General features: G+C 48.8%; 1 protein-coding gene across 1 annotated transcript in view; it reads left to right on the forward strand.

Moving 5' to 3' along the window:
• Positions 1–25,161, forward strand: part of LOC119445334 (urease accessory protein UreD-like) — a 93,832-nt gene that overhangs the window by 8,337 nt on the left and 60,334 nt on the right. Inside the window, 3 exon segments of the mRNA XM_037709643.2 lie at positions 17,657–17,801; positions 20,137–20,295; positions 22,311–22,531. Coding sequence (XP_037565571.2) covers positions 17,657–17,801; positions 20,137–20,295; positions 22,311–22,531 — 525 coding nt within the window.

Below are 25,161 nucleotides of genomic sequence, written 5' to 3' on the forward strand. Positions count from 1 at the left end.
TCATAGGGTTTCCATTTTTGGGATGGGCGTTTCATTAAAGATGACGCTGGGATCAAGTTCACCATAGCAGGGTGGTCTGCCTCTCGTTCTTGACTTGAGTACGAGGTGCTCCGACTTTTCGGGAGCACAGCGGAGGCCACATTTTTGCACGCAGCTCTCGAAAGTATTTACTGCTTCCTTTAAGCGTGTCTCTTGCGTTTCGGTGTTGAAGCCCCGTGTCCATAACGTGATATCATCTGCATAAAAAGCGTGTCGTAGGTCTGGTATGGCGTCGAGGAGGCTGGGTAGTTTGATTACGGCGACGTTGAAGAGAAACGGCGATATGACAGACCCTTGCGGCGTGCCTTTGTTCGGTAGTCGGAAGCTGTTGCTGCGGAGGTTTATTCCCACTGTGGCCGTGCGGTCCATGAGGAAATTCTTGACATGTCCGCGACCCGCAGCCAAGGTCTTCAAGGTTGCAGAGGATAACTTCGTGACTGACGTTGTCAAAAGCTCCCTTTACGTCGATGGCTAGGATCGAGGATTTAATTCGAGTGCTCAGGTGGTCGATGAGGTATTCTTAGAGTAGAAGGAAGACGTCTTAGTTGACAGGTTCTGCCTGAATCCGAACATAGTGTTCGGAAAATATCCGTCGTTGTCGAGGTATGAGGTTAACCGGTTGTGTGTGATGTGCTCGAAAAGTTTTCCTACGCACGAGGTAAGGGAAATTGGGCTTAAGTTCTCGATGCTGAGGTGTTTGTTTGGTTTGGGGGTTATGGTGATCTCCGAGTGCTTCCAGGCAGCCGGTAGCTCTCCTTTCTCCCAACATGCATTGAAGTATTGAAGTAAGGCTGCGGTGGTCTGCTGTGGAAGGTTCTGGAGATGCTTGTTGATGATACGATCTTTGCCCGGGCTGGTGTTTCTTGTGAGCGTCGATAGGGCTGAAGAGAGTTCGGCCTGCGTACAGGGTTGGTCAAGTTCGGGGTTCGGTTTCCCACCGTAAACTTTGCCTTGTGCCGTCGTATTACTGGGTGGGTCGCCGTACAGCTTCTTCTGAATTTCTCGAAGGAGGTTCTCTTCCGATCTGGCGTGGTTGTGCACGAGCCTACAGAGGTGCTGTCGCTGCTGCGTCTTTGTATAGGACCATTGTCGAGAAGGGCGCGCAGGAGGTGCCACGTCGTCTTCGTGCTCAATGTTCCCTGGAGTTTGTCGCAGAATGCGTGCCAGTTCTGCGTTCCTTATTTCTCCGCGTATGCCTGCGCTTGCTCGGTGAGGAGGGCGACTTCGCTTCTTTAATTTCTTGTTTAGCTTCTGTCTCTTCCATCTCTTCAGGAGAGCTCTCTTGGCTTCCCAATGGTGGAGAAGGTGCGTATCGACAGCTGGCGCGACTTCATTCACTTGTATTCTCTTGGTGTGGTGATCCGCCGTGTCGAGGATTTTCTTCAGCCAGTCATCTATGTTCTCGAAGGTGGTCTCAACATTTAACCCGTCTCTGAATGACTTCCACTCCGTTACCTGGGCCACTCCAATCCTGGCGGGCTTGCGAGCGTGGGCCACGGTCAGTTGGAGGATGTAGTGGTCGCTGCCCAGGGTTTCTGGGAGTCGGCTACATTTTGCCGAGGGCACGTTTAGCGTGAATGTGAGGGCTGGGTTTGTGTCTCTGGAGACACTATCTGGAGTGGGTCGGTCCACATGGTGAGTTTGTGCTGTTGTGCAGTGTCGTGTACTCGGGCTCCTTTCTTCGTGGTGGTCTGGTGTCCCCGTGTGTGGGGGGCGTTGAAATCCCCCACTATAACGAGTTGATGACCATCGGTGCGTTTTTTAATTTCTCGGACGATGTGGTCGAAGTCTGAAAGGAGGTCTCTGGGAGGGCTGTACACACTTGCTACGAAGAAACTCTTGTGCGATTTCCTCTCCGGCATGACTTCTATTAAGGTGTGTTCGATCACACGGTGTGTTGACTGGTTCCGATTCCTGTACGGTGAGATTCTTTTTGGTGAGGATTGCTGTGTGTTTTGTTTGTACGTGGGCGTTGTACCCTTGTAGCCGACGTTTGCTATGTGCTATGAGGTCGGGTGGGTCTTGTTTGACAAATTCTTGTAAGGTAGCATGCCTTGGTCGGCAGAAACGACAGTTCCACTGCCTTATGCGGAGAGTCGAGAGCGCATTTGTCGTCGTATGATTAGGAACCGCCATCTTGGGTTAGTTCTGTTCCCTCCCGGCACTCGCGGATAGGTGAAACTGAGTGAGAGGTACTTCGGCCATTTGCTCGCGCCCGCTTTCTGTCTGGTCTGAATGTCATTTAGTGAGGTGTTGAGGTTCTCTTTGGCTACGTAAGTCTTCTTCACGTGGGCTATGAAATTGTTTTGCTGCGCTGCAAGTCCATCGACCTTGGCATCTAGTGTAGTAATCTTGTTTGCCATACTTGAGGCGAAATTTGCTATTGCTTCCTGAACGATTTTCTCAATTGTGGCATGGGTGCTTTTTATGAGAGTTTCTTAGGAGGACTTGGAATCTTGCGTCAATTCGGATTCCACATCTGCGCTTGGAAGGGATGGTCGCGGCTGTCCAATGTTCTCTTGAACTTTCGTACATTTCTGATGCAGCTTGTCAATGAGGTGCCTTTGCTCCCTGCACTTCCGTAGAAGCCTGTTTATGCTGTCTTGCTGTTTCTGTTGGCTTTGGATAAGCTTGTCGATGAGGGTCTGTTGGCTTTGTAGTTGACTGCGTTGAATTTTCACCCTATTTTCGAGAGCCTGGAAGGCCGCGGTTTCGGCCGACGACATTTTTGAGCTGCTCGTGGTTCTCGATCCACTCGATGCGCTTACCACATCCGAGTAGCTCACGCGTTTAGGCGAGTGCGAGCGTGATCGGGAGGGCGATTGGAGTATAGATGTAGATCTACTTCGTTTGGGGGTGCTGCCAGCACTACTGCTCAAGCTGGTGGTTAGACTTCCTAATACCGGAAATTATTCGCCGTCTGAGCTCCAGTGAGTGTCTCTTGCTTTGAGCCTGTCCATGAGTTGCTGTCGTATGTTGAATGGCGGTGGGTTGGGTTTCAGTCTTTTATTGCAATCTTTGCTTGCGGTTTCATGCCCTTCTCCACATAACTTACATACTAGTTTATATATTAATTGATTATGCGTATTATTAATTAATTAATTATTAATTTATTATGTGTGTATTATTTATAAATTTTAGTTAATTTATAGCAGAAGGCTGGCAGTGGTCTTGAACAGACATCCTGGTGGTGTCCCGTGTTGCCGCAGGTCCTGCAGCATTGCACCGACGTAATAAGGAACGTGCGGTCCTTGGAAAAAGATCACGGCCGCGGACGATTGCCCGAGCATACGGGCGTGGAGGACCGTGTACCTTGCTGGTGCGCGAAGACGTGCCTTGAGCTCCTCGTCACTCGTGCCGGGCAAACGTCCGCTTATACACCTCCGAATACATCGTCCGGGGCTCTCGTGTTGCCTTCTACAGTGAAGAAAGTGCCGCCAAGTTGTATTCTGCTGATATTTTCGAGTTTCTTGGCATCTTCCCAGCCGGCCATTCTTGCAATAATCAGGTTCTCGATTCTCTGCACTTGAACACACACTTTTTCGCCGAAGTCTTGCTGCGAGAAACCGCTGGCTCTTCCGGTGGCATGCATGATGGTGACATTGTTCCACTTTTCAAGGTCAAGGCCTGCTTGTGGGTGGTATACGACCTTGTAGTCGTCGACTGGTAGAGGCGGCATCTTGGGCTTTCGCTGTCGTGGTGGTGGTGGCATTCTGGTCGTTTGTTCCTTGGTTGGGTTGCTTTCTTGTGTTGTTTGATTCTCTGCGTCCTTCTTGCCTATTCTGCCCCTCGGGATCCAGATGCTCTCACGTTCAATTGTTCTTCCGCTGTTTGCGTCATATTTCCAGGTAGTTTCTGCGTTGTTTACTTCAGTCTGGTTCATCTGCATTGTGTTTGTATCTTCCGGCTGTTCTCTTGGCATTTCGATTGCATCTGCTGCTATTTGGCTCATCTCGAGAGCATAGAGACTCTCCGTTAGGGGGCCGTGGAGTACTGACGTGCCTCACATGGGCTCCTGCGTCTTGCGCTCATTTCTATACGGAATAGGCTGCTCACTCCCTTTTATTTCGCACCGAGAGATTCGGCAAGCTACAATGAATCGGCGAATACCACCTACTTTAAAAGTGAGTGCGTTTTTCGTCAAGATTTTGAGCTTGAACTTCACCGACCACCTCCCGTTTTGCTAAGCCTAACGCCGCTCGAGACCACACCGGCCTGCCGGGGAGAACCGCCTAGAGCACTGCACGGGCTCGGGCTTACCCGAAAGCCCGGGCCCGGCCCGGCCCGTGGGCCGGGCCGGGCCGGGTAGAGCAGTTTTTCCCGGGCTCGGGCCGGGCTCGGGCACGGCGTGTACTTTTTGACCCGGGCCCGGGCCGGGCTCGGGTTTTTTGACGCGGGCCCGGGCCGGGCTCGGGCTTTCTGTGAGTTATTCTCGGGCTTCTCAACTCTGAAAAACATGTATTTTTCGGTCTCGGGCCGGGTTCGGGCCGGTTTCGAGCCGGGCTCGGGCCGGGCTCGGGCTTGAGGTAAAGGGGTGGCGGGCCGGGCCGGGCGGGTAACGTAGATTATTTCCGGGCCCGGGCCGGGCCCGGGTCTCGCCATAAAAGTTTTGATCGGGCTCGGGCGGGCCGCCCAATGTAAAAACGGGCCCGGGCCGGGCCCGGGCCGCAAAAATCGGCCCGTGCAGTGCTCTAGAACCGCCGACGCACGTGCAACAGCCACACGGTGCGCGGGAGAGGAGGCCGACAGCGCTCGCCGCTGCACGCGCAACACTGCAGTAGGCGCCGTACGTGCACTGCACGCCGGGGAAAAGGCTCGGCGCTCGCCGGCGTTGCGGCTGATAGCCAATACTTGAGATGAGCCAAGAAACACCCGCAACGGACGCGACGCCAAGCGAACGACAAGAAGAAACGAGCGCAATGCAAACAGACTCATCGGAATTAGCCAACGTCACGCGATCTTGGACCTATGACAAGAACAGTGGCAGAACTATAGACCTCAATGACCAATGGCTGACATGGGAAAGGAAAAGCAACAAGGAAACCACGCGCATCAAAGCCCCCGCAGTCACCCAATCCACACAACAGCCAGCCACGCCGCCACCGCCGCGCAAACCTAGAATGCCGCCCCTACCTTTGGACGACATCAAGATCGTCTACCGCCCACAAGCTGGCCTTGAACTCGCCAAATGGTCACTTGTCGCAGTCACTCACGCAGTCGGAAGAGCCAGCGGTATAATGCAAAAGGAATTCCACGACAACGTCCGCGTACAAATGCAAAAAGAAGAAAACCTCATTATTGCAAGTACAGCCAACAAAACCTACGCTCAAAACTTGGCCAAGATCAGCAACATACAGCTTGGAGGCAGCATTTACAACGTGAAAGCCAACTTGCGTCTACCCGAAGATGTTAGCAAAGGCGTTATCTACAGCATCACGCCTGGGACCTGCAGTGCGGAGCTAATGGATGGAATCCGAGTGCCAGCGCGCTATACAGTCCTCAACGCCCGCATGCTTGGACAGTCTACAGCGGCGGTCATCTATTTTGAGGGCCCACACGTTCCCTACAGCATCATTTATCAGAGCGGTGACTACCGATGCAAGCCCTACCGCAAGTCAGTTCAATATTGCCGAACCTGTGGCAACCTCGGACATCGCCAAGACGTTTGCCCAAAACCAACCCCAAATTTCTGTTACAAACGTGGCCAAACAAACCAACCCTCAAAGCATGACTGCCAACCCACGTGCAAGATTTGTGGAGAAGGACATGAAACAGCCGGGAAAGACTGCAAAAAAAAAAAAAAAAGCTCAAGCCTAACCCACCACCTTACCAAGTAAGACAGCAATGGCAAAACAGGATCCATGAACGAGACAGTCGATGGAGCTCCAACCCCGACGACTTCCCTGAACTAAGCGCTGCCAATGGACACGCCTCCAACTCAAGCAACACCACCAGTAGCACCACAAGAAGTAGCAGATCCATGTCAAGATCACGATCGCGGTCGCGGTCGCTGTCGCGTTCCCGAAAACGCGTGAATTACGCCGAAGCGGTCGGCAGCTCTGGCAGCGCCAGCGTCGAATCGGCAGAAACGGTACCCCTAAGAGCCCACGAGAGCAAACTGCAAAATCAACAAAGCCTCATAGAAAGACTACTCCAAAGATGCAAAGACTACGAACATGGAAACAAGCAGCCATCTACAACGCTAACCACGGAGGCAGTTCATGCCGCGATTGAAGCTAGAGTTCAGAAGCACCTCCTGACTTTCGAGAATGTCTTTACAAAGAACATCCTCACCATGATCGAAAACATCACCAAGCCTATCATCGAGAAGATTGCAACCCTTACCACGCAAATCGCGTCCCTCGCAAATCAAGTAACCACTCTCACAAGCCAGGTGACCGGCCTAACAGCCCAGGTCAACAACTTCATAGCGCACGCGAAGAATAATTACGTCACCAAGTCCTACCTCTACAGCCTTCTCAACGCCACCGAGCAGGGCAGAAAGAAGGCTCGCGCGAACAGTCACAATGCATCCCGCTCGATCTCACCTAACCGTGACTCGCCCTGTGAAACTGAAGAGCCTAATGATGGCGACACCTAAAACCGCAACAAAGAGCCCGCAAAAACCCCTGCGCATCTCGCAATGGAACTGTCGGTCCTTCCGCCCCCGCTATGCAAACCTACAAGAATTCGTCAAACAGGAACAGCCCGATGTCATTGCGCTACAGGAAACCAACACCCGCAACATTCGACTTCAAGGATACACTGCTCATACACAAACCCAACGCACAGCCATCCTAACGAGGAAAACTCTCACAACGCAGGAACATGAAATAGAAGACATCCCCATCGAGCACACCCTAGTGGAGATCCTACCAGACAGAAAAACGCAGCAAAGCCTCTTTATCGTCAGCATATACAGTCCTCCTCGGGACCAACTTCCGGAATTCGACCACTTTATTCGTGAACTCAACGCCCCACACACAGCATGGGCGTATCCAAATACCACTAAGAAGGGAGCCCGCGTACACGATACTGCCCAACAACACAGGCTGGCCCTCTGGAACGACCCGCTACAGGCCACGAGAGTCAGAAACAGTGTCTCCAGGGACACAAACCCGGACCTAACCTTCACATCGAACGTCCTCTGGGCCGAGTGGAGCCGACTCTCGGAGACGCTTGGAAGCGACCACCACATTCTCCAACTTGACATCGCCCACAACCGGAAGCAAACCAAGACTGGAGTTGCCCGACAAACAGACTGGAAGTCTTTCAGAGACAACCTCAGCGGCAACACAACAATCGACGACATTGACCATTGGCTCAAGGGCCTTCTCATCACCGCAGAACACCACACCAAGAACATCCAACTAAGCACCAACAGCCCCGCAGTCGACCCGCATCTCCTTCATCTCTGGGAGGCCAAAAGAAGCCTCCTGAGGAGGTGGAAGAGACAGAAACTGAATAGAAAACTTAAGCAACGAATCGCCCTTCTCACCATACAGGCCCAAGATTACGCGGAGCAACTTATTAGTCAAAATTGGCACACCTTTTGTGACAGCCTACAAGGAACACTCAGCACCAAGAAAACCTGGCACCTCCTCCGCGCTCTCTTAGCTACCGACCGCACCAAAATGCAACAACGGCAAGATCTGCGCAGACTAATCTACAACCACGCTGGATCGGAGCATGGTATCCTTCGTGAACTTCAGCAGAAACTTAGCTGCGACAAGACCATTTCGTCGGTGAGCGGCAAGGCGTACGACGGCGCACCAAACCCAGACCTTGATCGACCATTCACGCAGGCAGAGCTCCACGCAGCCTTAGCCAAACTCACTAGAAACACTAGTCCCGGCAAGGACAGAATCACTAATAAGCTCCTACGCAACCTTCCGCAATCGACCGCAACAGCACTACTCCAGTACTACAACGACTGCTGGGAAAAGGGGGACCTACCAGCAGCCTGGAAGCATTCGGAGGTCACCATGATCCCCAAACCCAACAAACCCCTTCGCATCGAAAACCTCCGTCCCATCTCCCTCACGTCCTGCGTGGGCAAACTCCTCGAGCACATGGTGCACGACCGGTTAACCCCATACCTCGAGGACAACGGATACTTGCCGCACACCATGTTCGGATTCCGACAGCATTTGTCCACGCAGGATGTACTCCTGCTCCTCAAGGAAGACCTGCTCGACTACCTTGATCGCAGACGCAAATCATCAATACTGGCAGTCGACGTAAAGGGCGCATTTGACAACGTAAGCCACGAAGCCATCCTCCGCAATCTCGAAGATACAGGGTGTGGAGCCCGGATCTATAACTATATCAGCAGCTTTTTGACACACCGAACAGCAACAGTAGGCGTCTGCAATCTCCGCTGCGATAAATTTCGGCTACCCAACAAAGGAACTCCACAAGGATCAGTTATTGCACCACTCCTTTTCAACATCGCAATGATCAAGCTGCCAAAACAACTCAATGCCATCCCAAACCTATGTCATGCCCTTTACGCCGACGACATCACACTCTGGACCAAAGCACCTACTACTGGACAACAAGAACGCAGTCTACAAGAAGCCATCGACGACATCGAAAGCTACCTCCGAGACTGCGGTCTCCAATGCGCAGCTGAAAAGTCGGAGCTTCTCGTGCTCAGAGCACGGACGCGAGGACGACCGCCCAACTATATCGAACCCGATCCTAGCGTCTTCCTCAACGGAACCCAAATCCCTACAGTCGACTCCCTTCGCGTACTCGGTCTTCACATCCACAAAGACGGATCAGGAGCGGCCACTCTTCCGCGTCTCCAACGTACACTGTCACAAGTTACGCACCTTGTCAAGAGGATAACCAATCACAGAAGCGGACTTAAGGAGGAAGACACGCTAAGGATAATTCAAGCTCTCCTAACTAGCCGTATCACCTACGGCACTCCCTACCTGACACTGAAACCGGCTGAAATCAAGAAACTGAATGTCATCATTCGAAAGGCAAACAAAGTAGCCTTGACCCTTCCACCCACGGCATCAACGGAGAAACTCCTCAAGCTTGGCGTCCACAATACGTGGGAAGAGCTCTCCGAGGCTCATAAAATCAGCCAACTATAGAGCGGCTCAAGCTCACACCCACCGGACGCGAAGTTTTGCGCTACCTCAACTACAGTGAAAGCTACATTGCCGAAACAGGCCAGAAAGCAAGAATCCCACCCGCACTCCGTGAGTGTATCAGCGTTGCGCGCATACCGCGCAATATGCATCCGACTTACCATAAGGAGCGTCGGCAAAGCAGAATCCGCGCACTCAGCAAGAAATACGCGACAAACCCTGATAGGAGGTACACCGATGCTGCCTGGTATATTCAACGAAATGCCTTTGCCATAAGTGTCACGGATCCCCAAGGCAATGAACTCGCCGCTGTCACCATCCGGGCAAGAGCCGCCGAGACTGCAGAGGAAACGGCAATTGCTCTGGCGATAACAACTTGCCCTGAAGTAGCCGTAATACTCACTGATTCTCAAGCAGCAGCTCGCAACTATCAAAAAGGACGCATATCAGCAACCGCACTCAAGATACTTCAACATCACATCGCACGCGCCCCGCTCCCCGACACCCACATCAACTGGATTCCAGGCCATCAGGGCATGACAGGAAATGAGGTGGCACATGCCACTGCCCGCGAGCATACCAGCCGGGCTTTGCTGCCATTACACACTAGGCCGGCCACCAACGTTGATGAGATCGCTCTAAAGTTCTCGGAGATTCTCCAACACCACCGACTCAGCAGAAGAACGTATCCATCACCACACAAGAAGCTGAGCAAAGAGGAACAAGTCATCCTCCGCCGCCTACAGACAAACACCTATGTACACGGAATAATCATGCACAGACTATATCCTACACAGTACTCATACACATGCACCCACTGTGACGTCCCAGACACCCTGCAACACATGGTCCAGGATTGCCCACTGCGTGACACATCCCCAGACCCCAGCTCACAAGCTCAACAAGCCGACACAAGACACGAGGAGCAACCCAACTCAGCGCACTTCTCTACCACCACTGAAACGTGGGAGGCGAAGCTTTCCTCTGACGACCTGGATGATCAACGCAGTCTCGTCGCCCGGGCCAAGGAGGCAGCCCAAGCCAGAGGGTTCCTGGAATAAGAAATCCTCCCACCTAGGGTGAACCGGGTGCTGACTCGGATTACCGTTTCGGAAAATAAAAGTTTATTTCTCTCTCTCGAGACAGCTTAGTCGCCGCGTGGGCAGGCGCCCGTGCTGCGCTCACAGGTACGTTCGAGTGGCGTGAGGACGAGCCGCGCGCCACAGGTGCAATGGCGCGTTCCTGCGCGGGGTTGCGGCAGCTCATTCGGCGTTGGGCTTAGCCAGGCGGTTGTGTGGCCGTTGCAGAAATCAGGAAACGGAGCACTCACTTGGTGGTCGTTAGTGTCCGCCGATTCCTCTCGTCTTGCCGGTTAAGCAGTTAGCAAAGTTAGGTTGGTCGCTGGCCGTGATCCTGGTTGATAGGCACGTGAAGCGGGAGCCCATGTGAAGCACGTCTGCTCTCCACGGCCCCGTAGCGGGAATCTCCAACCAACAAAAGACAGTGCACATAAGAAATGTTGCATACATTTCATCAGTAGCGCACCTAGGATCTCTGCCAGGGGGGAGGGGGTTGACAGTTTGCCAGTACCATCTAAACAGCACTAATTTCGATTTCTTCACGGGAAATTGTCAAAAAATGCGCTTTTTGCGAGTGTGCAGACGATTGCGCGTCTTACATCTTAGTTGCAGTACTCAAATGCGTAAGGAAAGAAAAGGGGTTAAACAAAAGGGGGGGGGGGGTTAAGTCGGTTGTAGTAGTAGTAGTAGTAGTAGTAGTAGTAGTAGTATGCTTTACTTTTCACAAAACAAAAATACAGTATTGCGGAAGGAAAGTGGGGAAAAAGAACTGTTCGTGGTAACTTGACCAGCCCCAAATACCTGTAAAAGAAAAGGAGCAGCAAAGCAGAAATACAGCTTTTCTAATAATTCAAGTAATGTAACATAACATACATAAACATCACAGATGAGAAAAAACAACAATGCGTAACAAAAAGAGCAAGAAAAAAAACTCAATGCACGTTCAAAGCTTAGAGAATAACGTACAACTCAGATACGGGAGTAAAAAGCAATTATATCAGGAGGAGAACAAGAGGAGGAATAAGTTTATTGTAAGTCCTGCGAGTTGGCGGGACGGGCTTAAGGTCCCGCCTAGGTGACGGCCAGGAGTTCTTGAGCCCTGGCGGCATCCTTGACCCGCTGGAAAGCCCAGAGTTGATCCTCGAGGGCGGGGCTGAGCAACGCGGTCTCCCAGAGAGCCTTTCGCTAGAAGCTGCGTCCCCATTACCATTATTTATCCCTCGACATTCCCGTAACACATGTTCCAGAGTGGCTCTGGATTCGCAATTTTGGCTCAATGCACGTGCTGGTGTGGCTTCATGTGCGTGACGGTTTCCCGCCAGTTGTGCCTTAGCGCAGGTGTCAAAACGCATGATGGAGGCCCATCGTTATACCGCTCGCCATCGTCGATGCCTCTTTCACAGGTGTCGCGATACTTGGCGGTGGCACGTCCTACCAATTGACATAGAGATCGCGCTAGCGCTGTCATCAGCAGTTTCCCTCTGGACTCGCTATGGGACGGCCGCTCGCTTAACCTCATATTCCAGGATCCTGACGTCAGGATCCTGACGATGCCGTGCAGTGTGCCGCGGTTATGAACGCTGTGGCTGTGGTTATGAACGCTGTGGCGTTATAGTCTATGACGATGGGGCGGACTTGGCGTAGCAAACGTTACTGCTTGGCCATCGCTCTGGGCGAAAACAAGACACCGGTGTCCTTGCTCTTTGACGAACATGCCGAAGACGCTCCATATAGTCAATAAGGATAATATATAAATTCACTATAGCAGACCCGCCATAGTCACAGCTTCGCTGGCTTCCATCTTCACAGTAGTGGAAGGGCTCTGAATGTTTTTGTAACTCTAAAGATAATCAAAATATGATGCGAGAACAAGAATTCACACGTAGCAATTACGTATGAAGAATGTGCTAAGTTCATTCTGCATATTTTTGATAAAGATTCGACGGGTTTATAAAATTTTGATGTAAATTTACGGTGCGCGAAAGAATGCCTTTGCAGGCACCTGACCTATATATGGAGCCACCATACTGAGGGAGGCTTGGCGGATGTCGGTTAGTCGCGTTGATTGCGCGTTTCATCTGAACCGCATCTCGTCGTGTGCACCTGCCCGCCTACGCAGAGTAGCAACATGGCGGCACCCTTGCGGTTACCGATTTCAATGTATGCGTGGGCACTATGGGGAGCTTTTGCTCTAGAGTTGGTTATGTTAACTTTATGGGCGAATACGCGTGCTAGGCTATCCCCCCGCCCTTTGCGTGCGCTTTATCACGTGACATCCAGCATTGGATGCGCATCAAGCCACCATCCTTCTCGGCCCACCCTCACGCGCTTTCTCTCGCCCCCACAGCTTACGGCGCGGGGCAAGTTGGATGTTATCGCACTTCGAATTTATACGGAACATCACAGTGACGCCGACGATGCCGAGGAAAATTTGCCTGGAGTGTCCATATAATAGTCATTGCAATCAAATGTTCCTGATGCTTAGCCTTACGCTTTTGGTTTGTTCAGTGATCGGTGACTTTAAGGGGGGCGTTCTACTATGGCGGCGGGTGCTTATGGCGGGGCTGAGCGACACCGCACACTTATATCTGCTACCACCCAATTGAGTGTGATGACGAGTATGAAAAGTAAGGGTATTTCACCGTAGAGAAGCACAGCATATCTGACATAAAGCAGAGAAGTTCGCAGCGCAGCATAGTGTTACTGCCTCCCACAGCAGGAACGCCCAATAGAATTATGCATTAAAACTTCTCAATGCACTTTGAGATGACAAAACAGAGCGCCCCACAAAGATGAAAGCACGCGTCATCCTCGGCCAATCGGCCGCAAGAGCACGTTCCAATGCTTACCCGTACCAGCTCGAGCGGCGCAGAATTACGTTCGTCCTACTGTTACTCCTCTATCGTAGAAATTTTTTCTTACGTCGGCAGCTGTGATAGTTAAGTTTTGTCACCCACTTACGCTTACCATTATCGCAAGTACTGAAGTTCGCACCTGTGCTATCATAACATACACGCCTTTTGTCGACTTCAGCACTCGTCTTTGCAGCTGAGGGCATCACCAGCTTGCTGACATTTCGAACGGTTTTAGCTTTCTGCAGAATACGTTTTTTTTTTTAATAAAATGTTTTTTACGCCGAACTTTTTGTTTTTTCCCAGTTGATTTCAGCCCACAGAAAGCAGAAAGAAAACCATGAAATGTTCTACACGCAGTTATAGTTGCAATTTTGTGCTCTGTAACACACGATTCTAGAAGCGACGTTGACGACGACGTGAAAACGACACAAGTTTTAAGTGTCTTAATTATATGGTTTCATGCACTCTCGTTTTGAAAACGTATGTATAGCTTTCAAATGTAGCGGAACACAAGAGACACTGTGGGTTAAAATCCAGAGCTGTCGTCCGGGACTCCGCGAAGCACGTGGAACCATCAGCCTGGTGGCGAGGCCTTTCCAATTATCAGTCACTGACACCTACAGTTTCTAAGCTGCTGCAGATACCTTCATCATTTGCTAGTTGTGAAAGAAAGCGATCCTTCGTTTGGAAATGCTCATAACAAACTTCGCAACAGGCTCACAAGTAAACGTGCTCAAAAAGCTTGTCTACGTACAATCAAATTTGAATGAGCAAGCAGCCGCAATCGGTTCTAATACGAATGTGTCCAGTGACATGTTGTGACTCGAATACTGAGTAACCTTTTTCCTCAATGATTAGATCACATTCGCAGGAGAACACGGCGCTCATGCCATTGTGTTCGCGTTGTCTGCGCAATTATTAAGGATAAATATTCTTTATTGTTGGAAAAATAAATAGCCATTTTTACTGGAGTTTCCATTTTTCGCAAAGCTCCGAAATTTTCTGAAAAAAGGGAAAAATTTAGTTTATTACCACTGAAAATTTCCGGAAATTTTGCATCCGCAGCTCTGAGTGCTACTAGGAAACGGCGTGCGACTAAGTTTAGTCTACTATATGGGATAACGCTGACCCGTAGTGGTGGTTCATTGGGTACGCCGTTGCGTTGCTAAGCGCGAGGTCGCGGGCTCGATTTCCTGCCGCGGCTGCTGCATCTCGATGTGGGCAAAAAGTGATTTGGGTGTACGTTGAAGAACCCACTTGGGCACAATTAATCCGGACCCCCGCTACGGTGTGCCTCAAGTGATATCGTGGTTGTGGCACATGAAACCCCCTATTTCTTCAAACACGCTGTGCTCGAGTCCATCTCCGTTCCAATACCTTGTGCACTGCAAGCAATCGCCTCGTGGACACTGGGTGGAGTTCGCAGGGGGAACGTTGCCACGCAGCTAGGTGCGGCAGATTTGACTGCAAATAGGCCCACTAAGCTTCAACAAAGTAACTCCCTCACCAGAACAGGCCTCCCTGGTGCAGTATTCGGCCGCTACCTCTCTCATGACTCCGACAATTAACCCATGGGCCTCAGTCCCCAGCGTCTGTGGAGCACCTGACCAAGGCGGTGGTCAGACCTGCTATGCGGCAGAGGGTGCTCAGAATCTCTGGGTCCGGACAGGCCGCTAATGGACATTGAACCTGGCAACGTTCAACACGCGCACCCTCTCGATTGAGACTAGCTTAGCAGGACTATTTGAAGAATTATCAGACATTGCCTGAGATATTATTGGCCTCAGTGAGGTGAGAAGAACTGGTGAGGCTTATACAGTGCTGATTAACAACCACGTCCTCCGCTACAGAAGTCTTCCAGATAACAGAGAATTCAGAGTAGGATTTCTACTCCATAAGGACATAGCGGGCAACATTGATGATTTCTACGGCATTAATGAGAGGGTAGCAGTCGTCGTAATAAAGCTGAATAGCAGGTATAGAATGAAGGTTGTACAAGCCTACGTCCCAACCTCCAGTCACGAAGATGAAGAAATAGAACAGTTTTATGAAGATGTTGAGTTAGCAATGAGAAAGGTGCAAACTCAGTATACTGTAGTCATGGGCAACCTCAATGCAAAAGTGGGAAAAAGCAGGCTCGCGAGCAAGCAATTGGCAACTACGGCATCGATTCTAGGAACAATAGAGGAGAGATGTTGGTAGAATTCGCGGAAAGGAATCGGCTCCGAGTAATGGATACCTTCTTCAGGAAGCGCAGCAACAGGAAGTGGACCTGGAAAAGCCCTAATGGAAAAACAAAGAATGAAATAGATTTCATACTCTCTGCCGATCCAAGCATAGTGCAGGATGTAGAAGTGTTAGTTAGGGTAACATGCAGTGACCATAGGTTAGTGAGATCTAGGATTTCTCTCAATTGGAACAGAGAAAGACTAAAGTTAGTCACGAAGAAACAGGCCGACCTATACGCAGTAAGGGCAAAAGCAGACCAATTCAGGCTGGTGCTCGCAAACAAATATGCAGCTTTAGAACAGGCAGATGAAGAGGCAACATAGAAGTAATGAATGAAACCGTAACTTGGTTGATCTCAGAAGCAGCAATTGAGGTGGGAGGTAAGGCACCAAGGCAACCAGTAGGTAAGCTCTCCCAAGGAACAAAGGACCTAATAGAGAAACGGCAAAACATGAAAGTGTCAAACTCGAGAGGTCAGATAGAATTCGCTGATCTGTCGAAACTGATCAACAAGACGAAAGTAAGGGATATCCGAAGTTATAACGTGGAAAAGTTTGAGGAAGCAGTAAAATATGGACGCAGCATGAAATCAGTGAGAAGAAAACTATAGACATAGGACAAGGCAAAATGTATGCACTGAAAGATAGGCAGGGTAATATCATCAGCAATTTCGATGACATAGTAAAAGCAGCGGAAGAATTCTATACTGACCTGTACAGTTCCCAGAGCAGCCAAGCTATTTTCATTCGAAGTAATGATGAACAGGATACAGAGGCGCCTTCTATAACTAGCGATGAAGTTAGAACGGCCTTGAAAGACCTGACCAGGGGTAAACCGGATGGAGAAGATAGAATAACGGTCGATTTTATCAAGGATGGAGGAAATATCCTACTTGAAAAGCTTGCGGCCCTTTATACGCAATGCCCCACGACTTCAAGTGTACCAGAAAGCTGGAAGAACGCCAACATTATACTTATACATAAGAAGGGAGACGTTAAAGAATTGAAGAATTATAGACCCATTAGCTTGCTCTCAGTATGGTATCAAATATTCCCCAAGGTAATTTCAAATAGAATCAGGGCAACACTTGACTTCAGCCAACGAAGAGAACAGGCTGGCTTCAGGAAGGGATATTCTACGATGGATCACGATGGATACGATGGCTTTCATTGATTATGAAAAGGCATTTGATCCAGTAGACATACCAGCACTCATAGAGTCACTGCGTAATCAAGGAGTACAGGAGGCATACGTGAATATCTTGGAAAATACCTACAAAGATTGCACAGCAACCTTGGTTCTCCACAAGAAAAGTAGAAAGTTACCTGTCAAGAAAGGGGTCAGGCAAGGAGACACAATCTCTCTCCAATGCTATTGACTGCATGCTTAGAAGAAGTATTCAAGCTCTTAGACTGGGAAGGCTTAGGAGTGAGAATCATCGGCGAATATCTCGGCAACCTTTGGTTCACAGAAGACATTGTCCTATTCAGCAACAATGGAGACGAATTGCAGCACTTGACTGAGGACTTTAACCCAGAAAGTGTAAGAGTGGGGTTGAAGATTAATATCTAGAAGACAAAGATAATGTTCAATAGATTGGCAAGAGAACAAGAATTCAGGATCGCCAGCCAGCCTCTAGAGTCTGTAAAAGAGTACGTTTATCTAGGTTAATTACTCGCAGGGGACCCTGATCATGAGAAAGAAAGAAATTTATAGAAGAATAAATTGGGCTGGAGTGCATACGGCAGGCATTACCAAATCTTGACTCAGAGATTACCTCTGTCGTTGAAAAGTGTACGATCATTGCATTCTACCGGTGCTAACATATGGGGCAGAAACTTGGAGGTTAACAAAGAAGCTTGAGAACAATTTAAGGACCGCACAAAGAGCGATGGAACGAAAAATGTTAGGCCTAAGGTTAAGAGACGGGAAGAGAGCGGTGTGGGTCGGAGAACAAACGGGGATAGCCGATATTCTAGTGGACATTAAGCGGGAGAAATGGAGCTGGGCAGGTCATATATTGAGTAGGATGGATAACCGGTGGAGCATTAGAGTTACAGAATGGATACCAAGAGAAGGGAAGCGCAGTCGAGGACGACAGAAAACTAGGTGGAGTGATGAAGTTAGGAAATTCGCAGGCGGAAGTTGGAATCGGCTGGCGCAAGACAGGGGTAATTGGAGATCGCAAGGAGAGGCCTTCGTCCTGCATTGGACATAAATATAGGCTGATGATGATAATGATGAGCTCACCAGACAAATTTGGGGTTGTGAAGCTCCAACGTCTTCGTCTTGCAACACTCGGTAGCCATGCACAATGCGATTCACGCTACTTCCTTTTGTCTCGCAGACGACATGGACCTGGCCGGCTGGACCATGGGGAAGGCCGGATAGTCCTGGTCTTCGAGAGCACCGATGACTCTGAGCCGGGGAGAAGCGGCGACAAGGCCCCGTTCAGTTGGAGCGAGGCTACCAAGAGCTTCTGCTGCTATCCGGTGCGGTTGCCCATGAGCCTGGTTTAGCGAAAAAGGAAATCAGCCCGCAGGCTGTCAATTTATGTTGAACATTTTTGTATAGAACACAACGAAGGTTTTTGCCTGTAGTCGGGCGGGTTTCGATGCTGTGGTCGGTGGTAGCGGTTGGTTGGATTGTGGAGAGGAGTTTGCGAGTGGTGAGAAGGGGGCAGCGAGGAGAGAATAAAGGCAAGCGAGGAAGTAGTAACGTTCGCCGATTGGTTGGAGCACGCGATCACGTTTTACGGTTAGGGAGCGACGCTTAGGGTGTTTCGGCGAACACTTTAAAAAATATTTAGAGGTTGCCTGTGACAGATAGCACAATTCTAGTTCATGAACTGGTCGGCTCGAAGAGGCGGGCATTACTTGCACAAAAATTGAAATGCATAATTGACTAATTAACAGAAATTCACTAATTAAGTTTTTAACTATTTACCTTATTACTCTCTTAACAAAACGTCATTTTATGCCACGACGTACACAAGTAAATGGAACGCCAATGCATTCCTCCGCAAAGTTCGGGAAGTAATATGTCGAAACTGGTGTCATCCTGAGAATTCGTTCCAAGTGGATCCGCCTTGCGAACTCCACGGCTGGAATTTGTAAATTGCAATATGAACCATAAGGTAGTTAGTTAAACACTTAATTAGCAAATGTTTGTTAATTAGTCGATTGTGACTTTCAATTGTTCGTGCAAGTAACGTCCGCCTCTTCGAGTAGACCAGCTCACAAATTAGAATTGTGCTATTTGTCACCGGCAACCTTTAAATATTTTTGAACGTGTTCGCTGAAACTAGAGATGTGAGCGGTTGTAAAGAACATTGAAAATTTAGGAAATTTTTTTCTCGTTTTTTTTTCAACCCGGATAAAATTGAAAAATGAATAAATAAGCGTGTAACGTCGCAGAATACAGAACCTGAAAAATTGAAAAAAAAAGAGTAAATAAACGTGTAACGTCGCCGAATACAGAACCTGCCAGGGAATTTGGTTGAAAGAAGATTGGGAGTCTGCGAAGCACCTGGATTCATCCACGTGATGGCCAGGACTTTGCTTCAACCAACCCTTGAGACCCCTTGCCTGTTACGTACTGCAGATTCCCCCTTCTGGGGCATGTGAAAGAAACTAGTCTGAGTGTGGAAGTGTGCTCACCAAGCTACGCAACAGGCTCGCAGGTGCACTCGAACCTCAATGTCCGGAAGGCTTCGTCCACTGCACAGCGAAGCATTGACGCATCAAGCGGAAATGAATCGGACACAGATTGATATACAAATGTCGGTCTTGACGCTTCGATGCGAAATCCATGCCTTGACGTGAAATCGTGCCTTGACGTGCCTTGACGTGCTGGGATTCTTGTGATAATGCAAGAATTATACACGTATTCCTTTTAATGCTTAAAGAAATAAATGTGTCGAGTTTTTCATAGTTCTATGCGCAATCGTCTTTTTTTGTGAATTTTTCGTATTTTTTGGTGAAAAAAAGATACATGACAGAAACCTGTTTTTTCACGCCTCTCAAAATTTCATGAACTTTTACATCTCTAGCTGAAGCACCCGGTATGTTGGCGAGTGCGACGGCGTTGTGAAGCCTCAACGTTGTCATCCACTCAGCGAGTGAACACATCAGACAGCACGCACGCTCGGCGGGTGGTGCGGGGCGCAACTGGCTGGTGCAGGAATGGACGCGATGGCGTTGCATACAGCCATTGTCACAGTGCGCGGGAGCTGCATGACGTTTTTTTTTTCACTGTTCTTTTCGGTACCAGAATATAACGGGAAGCAGCGCAATTTCAATAGTCTCCGACGCCCCAGCCGACGACGCTTTCAAGCCTGGTTGACCCGCCGTGGGGACTTAGTGGGTATGACGTTGCACTGCAAAGCACGGCGTCACGGGTTCTATCCCCGGCTGCGGCGACCGCGTGTCGACGGGGGCGAAATGCGGGGAAGTTCGTTTACCGCGCATTAGGTGCACGTTAAAGAACGCCCGGTCTTCAAACTGAATCTCGAGTCTGCCTCGACGGCTTGTTTCATAATCAGATTGTGGTTATGCCTCGTAAAACTCCGGAATTTATATTTTTTTTGTCAAGCACGGTTAGCATCAGTTACACGATAAATACATTCCTCTATTTATGGTGAAGTTTCAGGCATATGCAGTAAACTGGTTTAGAGTGTCTCAACAACCCGAGATTGTGATGTGACCCGAAAACATGATTGAACAATCATGACGATCGCTTTGCATTCTTCGGATTAAAAGAGAGCCCATCGCTTTCCCCGCTGCATGAGGGGAGCAGCGTCCCTGACAAAGGGCACTCTCGCGACAGCTGAAGGTGTTCCTGCCGAGGGAAGCTGGCCGGCCGCGCTGCCGCTGGGTCTACCCGGTCGTGTTTGGTGGTGGCCTAGTGAGCGGAGACGCTGCCCACATTGACATCACTGCGACCGTCGGAACATGCGTACTGCTCACGAGCCAGTCGTATCCTAAGGTGAGATCGCCAAGCGTTCGTTACTGGGCCTCATACTGGGTGACTGAACTGGAAGGACATTGAAGGAATCGATCTTCATCACTCCCCAAGCTGGGGAGCGCAAGCATTGATGGTGCTTTAACTTTATTTGATGATGACATTATGAGGAATGTGCGGGAAAGCCTGACGCTGTACTTCGAGAACTGTACTATGCAGTTAGTGAAAGTGCTTTGTGATACAGCCTAATATACAGGGCAGCGCAGTCTGTAGTATACATCTCCATAGCTTTCACCTTGGGTGAAATGTGCTAATGATTCGTGTGTGAATTGTTCTCACCTGCCTCCATGGTGCAGCCAGTGTTGACATTTTCTATTCGTATGTGCCCTCTGTGTATCATTACTACCTGTGCGCCTGTTCTCTTCAAACCATGTCAGAAATATGCGTCTTCAGGTATTTGTGACGCGTTGTGCATTTACCGGGTGTTTGATAGGCTATACAGAATTTTCAAAACTCGCCTGTGGCAGGAGCATAGTTGTATCCTTGAGCTGGATTACTCAAACAGGCGGACATTACTTCCACGAGAAATTGAAATGCACAATTTGACTAATTAACAAAAAATCACTACTTCACTTTTTCATTAACTCCATTACGGCACGTGTGGCAATACGTATTCTAGCTGGTGAGTTCGCAAGACGGATCAACTTAGAGCGAATTTCAGGATGACACCATTTTCGAGATAATCATTCCCACATTTGCGCGACGAAATAAATGGACGTTCCAGTTACTATTATGCTTAAACGCATAAAAGTGCGTTTTGTGAAAAAAGTAGGTGTAACGACGGTGCCTTTTTACCGAAACTGTGATGGCTCACGTCTCGAAACCCGTGCTCACCGGCTACGATACCCGTAGATGGGCTCCTGCGCTTGTGCTCTTTGTGTGAACGGACACGTTCTGACGTGGTCGAAGGGGTTGGATTATGTACCTTTGTCTTGCTGCCCGAGCCTTCGCGTCATTTCTCTACCCTACACATATCGAACGCAAAGGTGCTATACCCGAGAAAGCATAGAACTACTGCAGAGGATTTGTAGGCCTCGTAGATCGTGATGAGCACCAGTATGGGTTTGATAAATTATATCAACTATGCCATTGTAAGCGCTCTCGAAACCGACCATTTCAGTTCGGATGAATACCTCCCTGAGCGCCAAGCGCGATGCTAAATTTAGCTCCGATGGCGCCATGCGTGGCGCAACAACGGCGCCATCTGTGCACGCGACACGTGACTTCTTGCCGCTACACAGCGATAACAAAGTAAGGTGCGTGGGTACTACGATTGCAACAATATAAACGATAAGTAGGTGATGTCGTACGATTAGTGAACATTGCCGGTCCAATAGGATAACATGTAGAACATGTGAATAAATAAATGGAAATACAGTCAGCATTTATTGAACATGATAGTAGCCTGCATTATCTAATCAGATTTATTTCTGATCGTTCTTTACCGCAAGCTCGTGATAAATATGCTTGACGGAACCAACGTAATCACCTGTTGTAGCAAATATTTTGTAAAAAGAGGGGTAAAACAAAAGAGCAAGCGCAGATTGTGTGTTAGGATTGTTCAGAAAGGTGCACAAAAGGCTAGAATTCACGCCCAACGTTTCAAATGAAGAAAAAAAAGTTTTAAAGATTTCAATTTAATGCTAGATGACAGCCACACGTGCTGGCCCTCAAGGCGCGAGGGCTACGAAATGCTGCGTTTTCGTCAGTCACATTGAATAAAACGAGGTATTGCTATGGCATGTGTCACCCAGGCAGTCAAAAGATCCTGCCAGCAAGCCGTAGCCGAAAGCGTAGAACAGAACATAAACAGGCTGAAAAATAGCGGATGCCCCAATAGCATGCAAGCACAGATATTTGGAAAACGACTGCAGGATAATATTGTTAAAACTATTAAACTATTGCTCTCACCATTTTGTATTTTGTCTGTTTTATCCGATGTCACGCGTTCCCGGCGTCACACACTCTATCGCCACCAGGTCTACCAGTCGAAGCCCGGGGAGTCATCGGTGCAGCACTGTACCTACACTGTGCAAGACGGCGCTTTGCTCTGTGTGCTGCCCGACATCACGGCGTGCTTTGCGGACGCCTGCTTTGACCAAACACAGACAGCGCACCTCTCGGCCGCGGCCAACATCGTCCTGCTCGACTGGTACCTCGCTGGACGCGTGGCCAACGGCGAACGGTGGGCGCTGACCAGGTACGTTCAGCCGCTTCGAAGTGGCCTACACGGCACGCGAAACGGATCGCTGCCATGATGCTTGCGACCCGTTGAAGTTGGGCGGTATTCGTACGGAACATTTGAGCCCAGCCCCATTTTTACTAGTTAATGCGTAAATGGAACTCCCTGTTCTGTTTGTTGTGTCGGGTGTGCCAGGCGTGTCACAGTCCAACTTTGTCTTATTTATTTATATACATATATCTATAAAACTTCATTTCATAGACGGGATTTTAGTAGGGTGAGATAGAGTCACAGATACATAGTATTCAGATAAAATTGGCTTACGAAATAAATTCATGCAACAAACGCACATTCTTTACATATTTGGTAAACACGAAGATAAATTAGGACAATGTTCGATTTGGCGACACTGGAAATACCCCTACTTTACAAATGCACAATTAAGAAACATTGAGCTATTGGAATAAGACAACAAAACAACATACACTTAGAACAAAATCATATCAGTAAATATGACATAAACATTGATAACGAAGACGCCTGTACATGCTCGTTTTTTAATTGTGTTCTATGTTAATAGTTCACATGGGATACAGCATCACGCTACTTTTTATTGGTGTACGGATTACAAGAGACAGAGCAACATGTTGGTTCTTTTTAATGGTTTACGGAAACAGAACGACGGTCCATCATGTGGTGTCCTAAATGTTAATGATTGTTGGCCTTTAAGTCTGACAGTTCCGTTTAAGGACTTCCCAAATTCCTATGCTTTGCGAAATAATGGGAGACGCTAAATTATTGCAGAAACATATGAGGATACGAAAACCAACAAAACTCGCGTGTTAATTGGATCGCTAGTTTTCTTAGCGGTCGTTCACAGAGCATTCATTTCAAATACACCAACTCTCCTGCTGCTGGCGCGTCTTCCGGCGTGTCGCAGGTCAGGGCCGTTACTCTTCTTGCTGTATATTTATGCCGCATGATTTGCCTGCTCACATAGCTGTCAATATACGTTTATATGAGGATATTGCGTAATTTATCATGATATGATATCACTAAATGATCATATTCTTCTTAATGCTTTTGATAAGTTTTGTAAATGGTGCAGAACCTGGCAAATGACCATAAATATTAGGAAGACCATATAGATCTAATTTCCTAGACGTTAGTTTCCATCCACGTTTCGCAATGCCCTGCGCACCGGGAAATGCGTCCGAATATAAATACATAGGTCTTTATTTTACTAGCAACGTGCCATGGTCTCATCATATGGCTGCGTGCTATTCGAAGATGCGGACACTTCGATGTAGTAGGACATACCCATAGGCGGTCTCTGGCTGATCTGAGAACGACGACCTGCCTTGTTTGATGTCGGCTGGCTTCCATATGTTGGTCAGTGCTCGCTACTCCTTGTAAAAACAACTTGTAAATAGTTTCCCTACTGCGCTTCCACGTAACAATATAAGTTATATTTCCAAGAAAGCACTGAGAAAGCTGGGTTACTTACTGCGTACTTTGCGCACAGCTCCCCAAAATGCTAAATTAGTTAGTTTCAAATCAGTTATCTGGGCACTTCTGGAGTATGCGTGCAATCCACATAAAAAATTCGACATTGAGAAGCTGGAAATGATTCAGGAAAAGCTAGCAGGGTCACAGCGTTGTTACGATAGCTATTTTTCCCTCTTCTAAACTTTCTGCGTTAAACCTGACTACTTTTAGCACCTGTCGCTGCATAGAATCCCTAAAGCTTTTGCACAACTTAATTGACCGAACTTTTCTTTTCATAGCACATACATAAAATTCGCGGTACCTACATCTTCTAGAAGGTATCACTGTCTTATATGTCTTAATATTGTACCATACTGGTCACGAACTGACGCGTTTAAATATACTTCTTTCTTTCTAACTATCGAATATTGGAGCTTGCTGCATGGAGCCATTCGTATCTTCCGTTGGGCAATTTCTTGCTCGAAGTGCTATTGATCGTTTTCGTTCGCTTTACAGCGATGTTATGGACTAGGTTTCAGGAGATCGCCTCCGTGAGTACACCGGAAAGTGGCAACAATTTTGTGGCGTCACGTTTTGTGGCGGCTCGTTCACTTGGTATATACCAAAATTGGCATAGAAGGGTACAGATGTATGGCTAACATGACTGATAGGTCATGACATCAAGAAAAGTTGCAGTGGCTTAGCTCGGCTATGCCAGGATATACGTAGCGTTAGCAAAGGTTCAGCTGATTATTCTTAGCTTTCCTGGTTGTCTCCTACGCTCAACCGCTAATTGCCAGGCAACTACTTCGGGATCCGATGAGTCAAGCTTCTCCGTTCAGAGAGGCCGCTAGGGGGCTAGAGTGTGCGGAAGCGGTTCGTATCGTCTCCGCCAATTTCTAGTTCCTGTGCCCAGCTAAGTCCTTCTTAGGACCCACCAAGGCGCTCAACGGATCCAGGAAGGTACACGGACCCTAACCGCTACCATCTTTTGGATGTGCCCTGTGATCTCCGAGAACTATCCGGTGAAGACGTCTCTGGCCGCCACGCCGCTGCGCTAAGCCTCGCCTCGTCGAGGCGAGCCTCGCCGGCGCGCCGCGTTCCTCAGATTAGATTAGATTATGGGGTTTTACGTGCCAAAACCACTTTCTGATTATGAG

Source organism: Dermacentor silvarum, chromosome 3 (genome assembly GCF_013339745.2).
Source record: "Dermacentor silvarum isolate Dsil-2018 chromosome 3, BIME_Dsil_1.4, whole genome shotgun sequence".
Classification (NCBI taxonomy): domain Eukaryota; kingdom Metazoa; phylum Arthropoda; class Arachnida; order Ixodida; family Ixodidae; genus Dermacentor; species Dermacentor silvarum.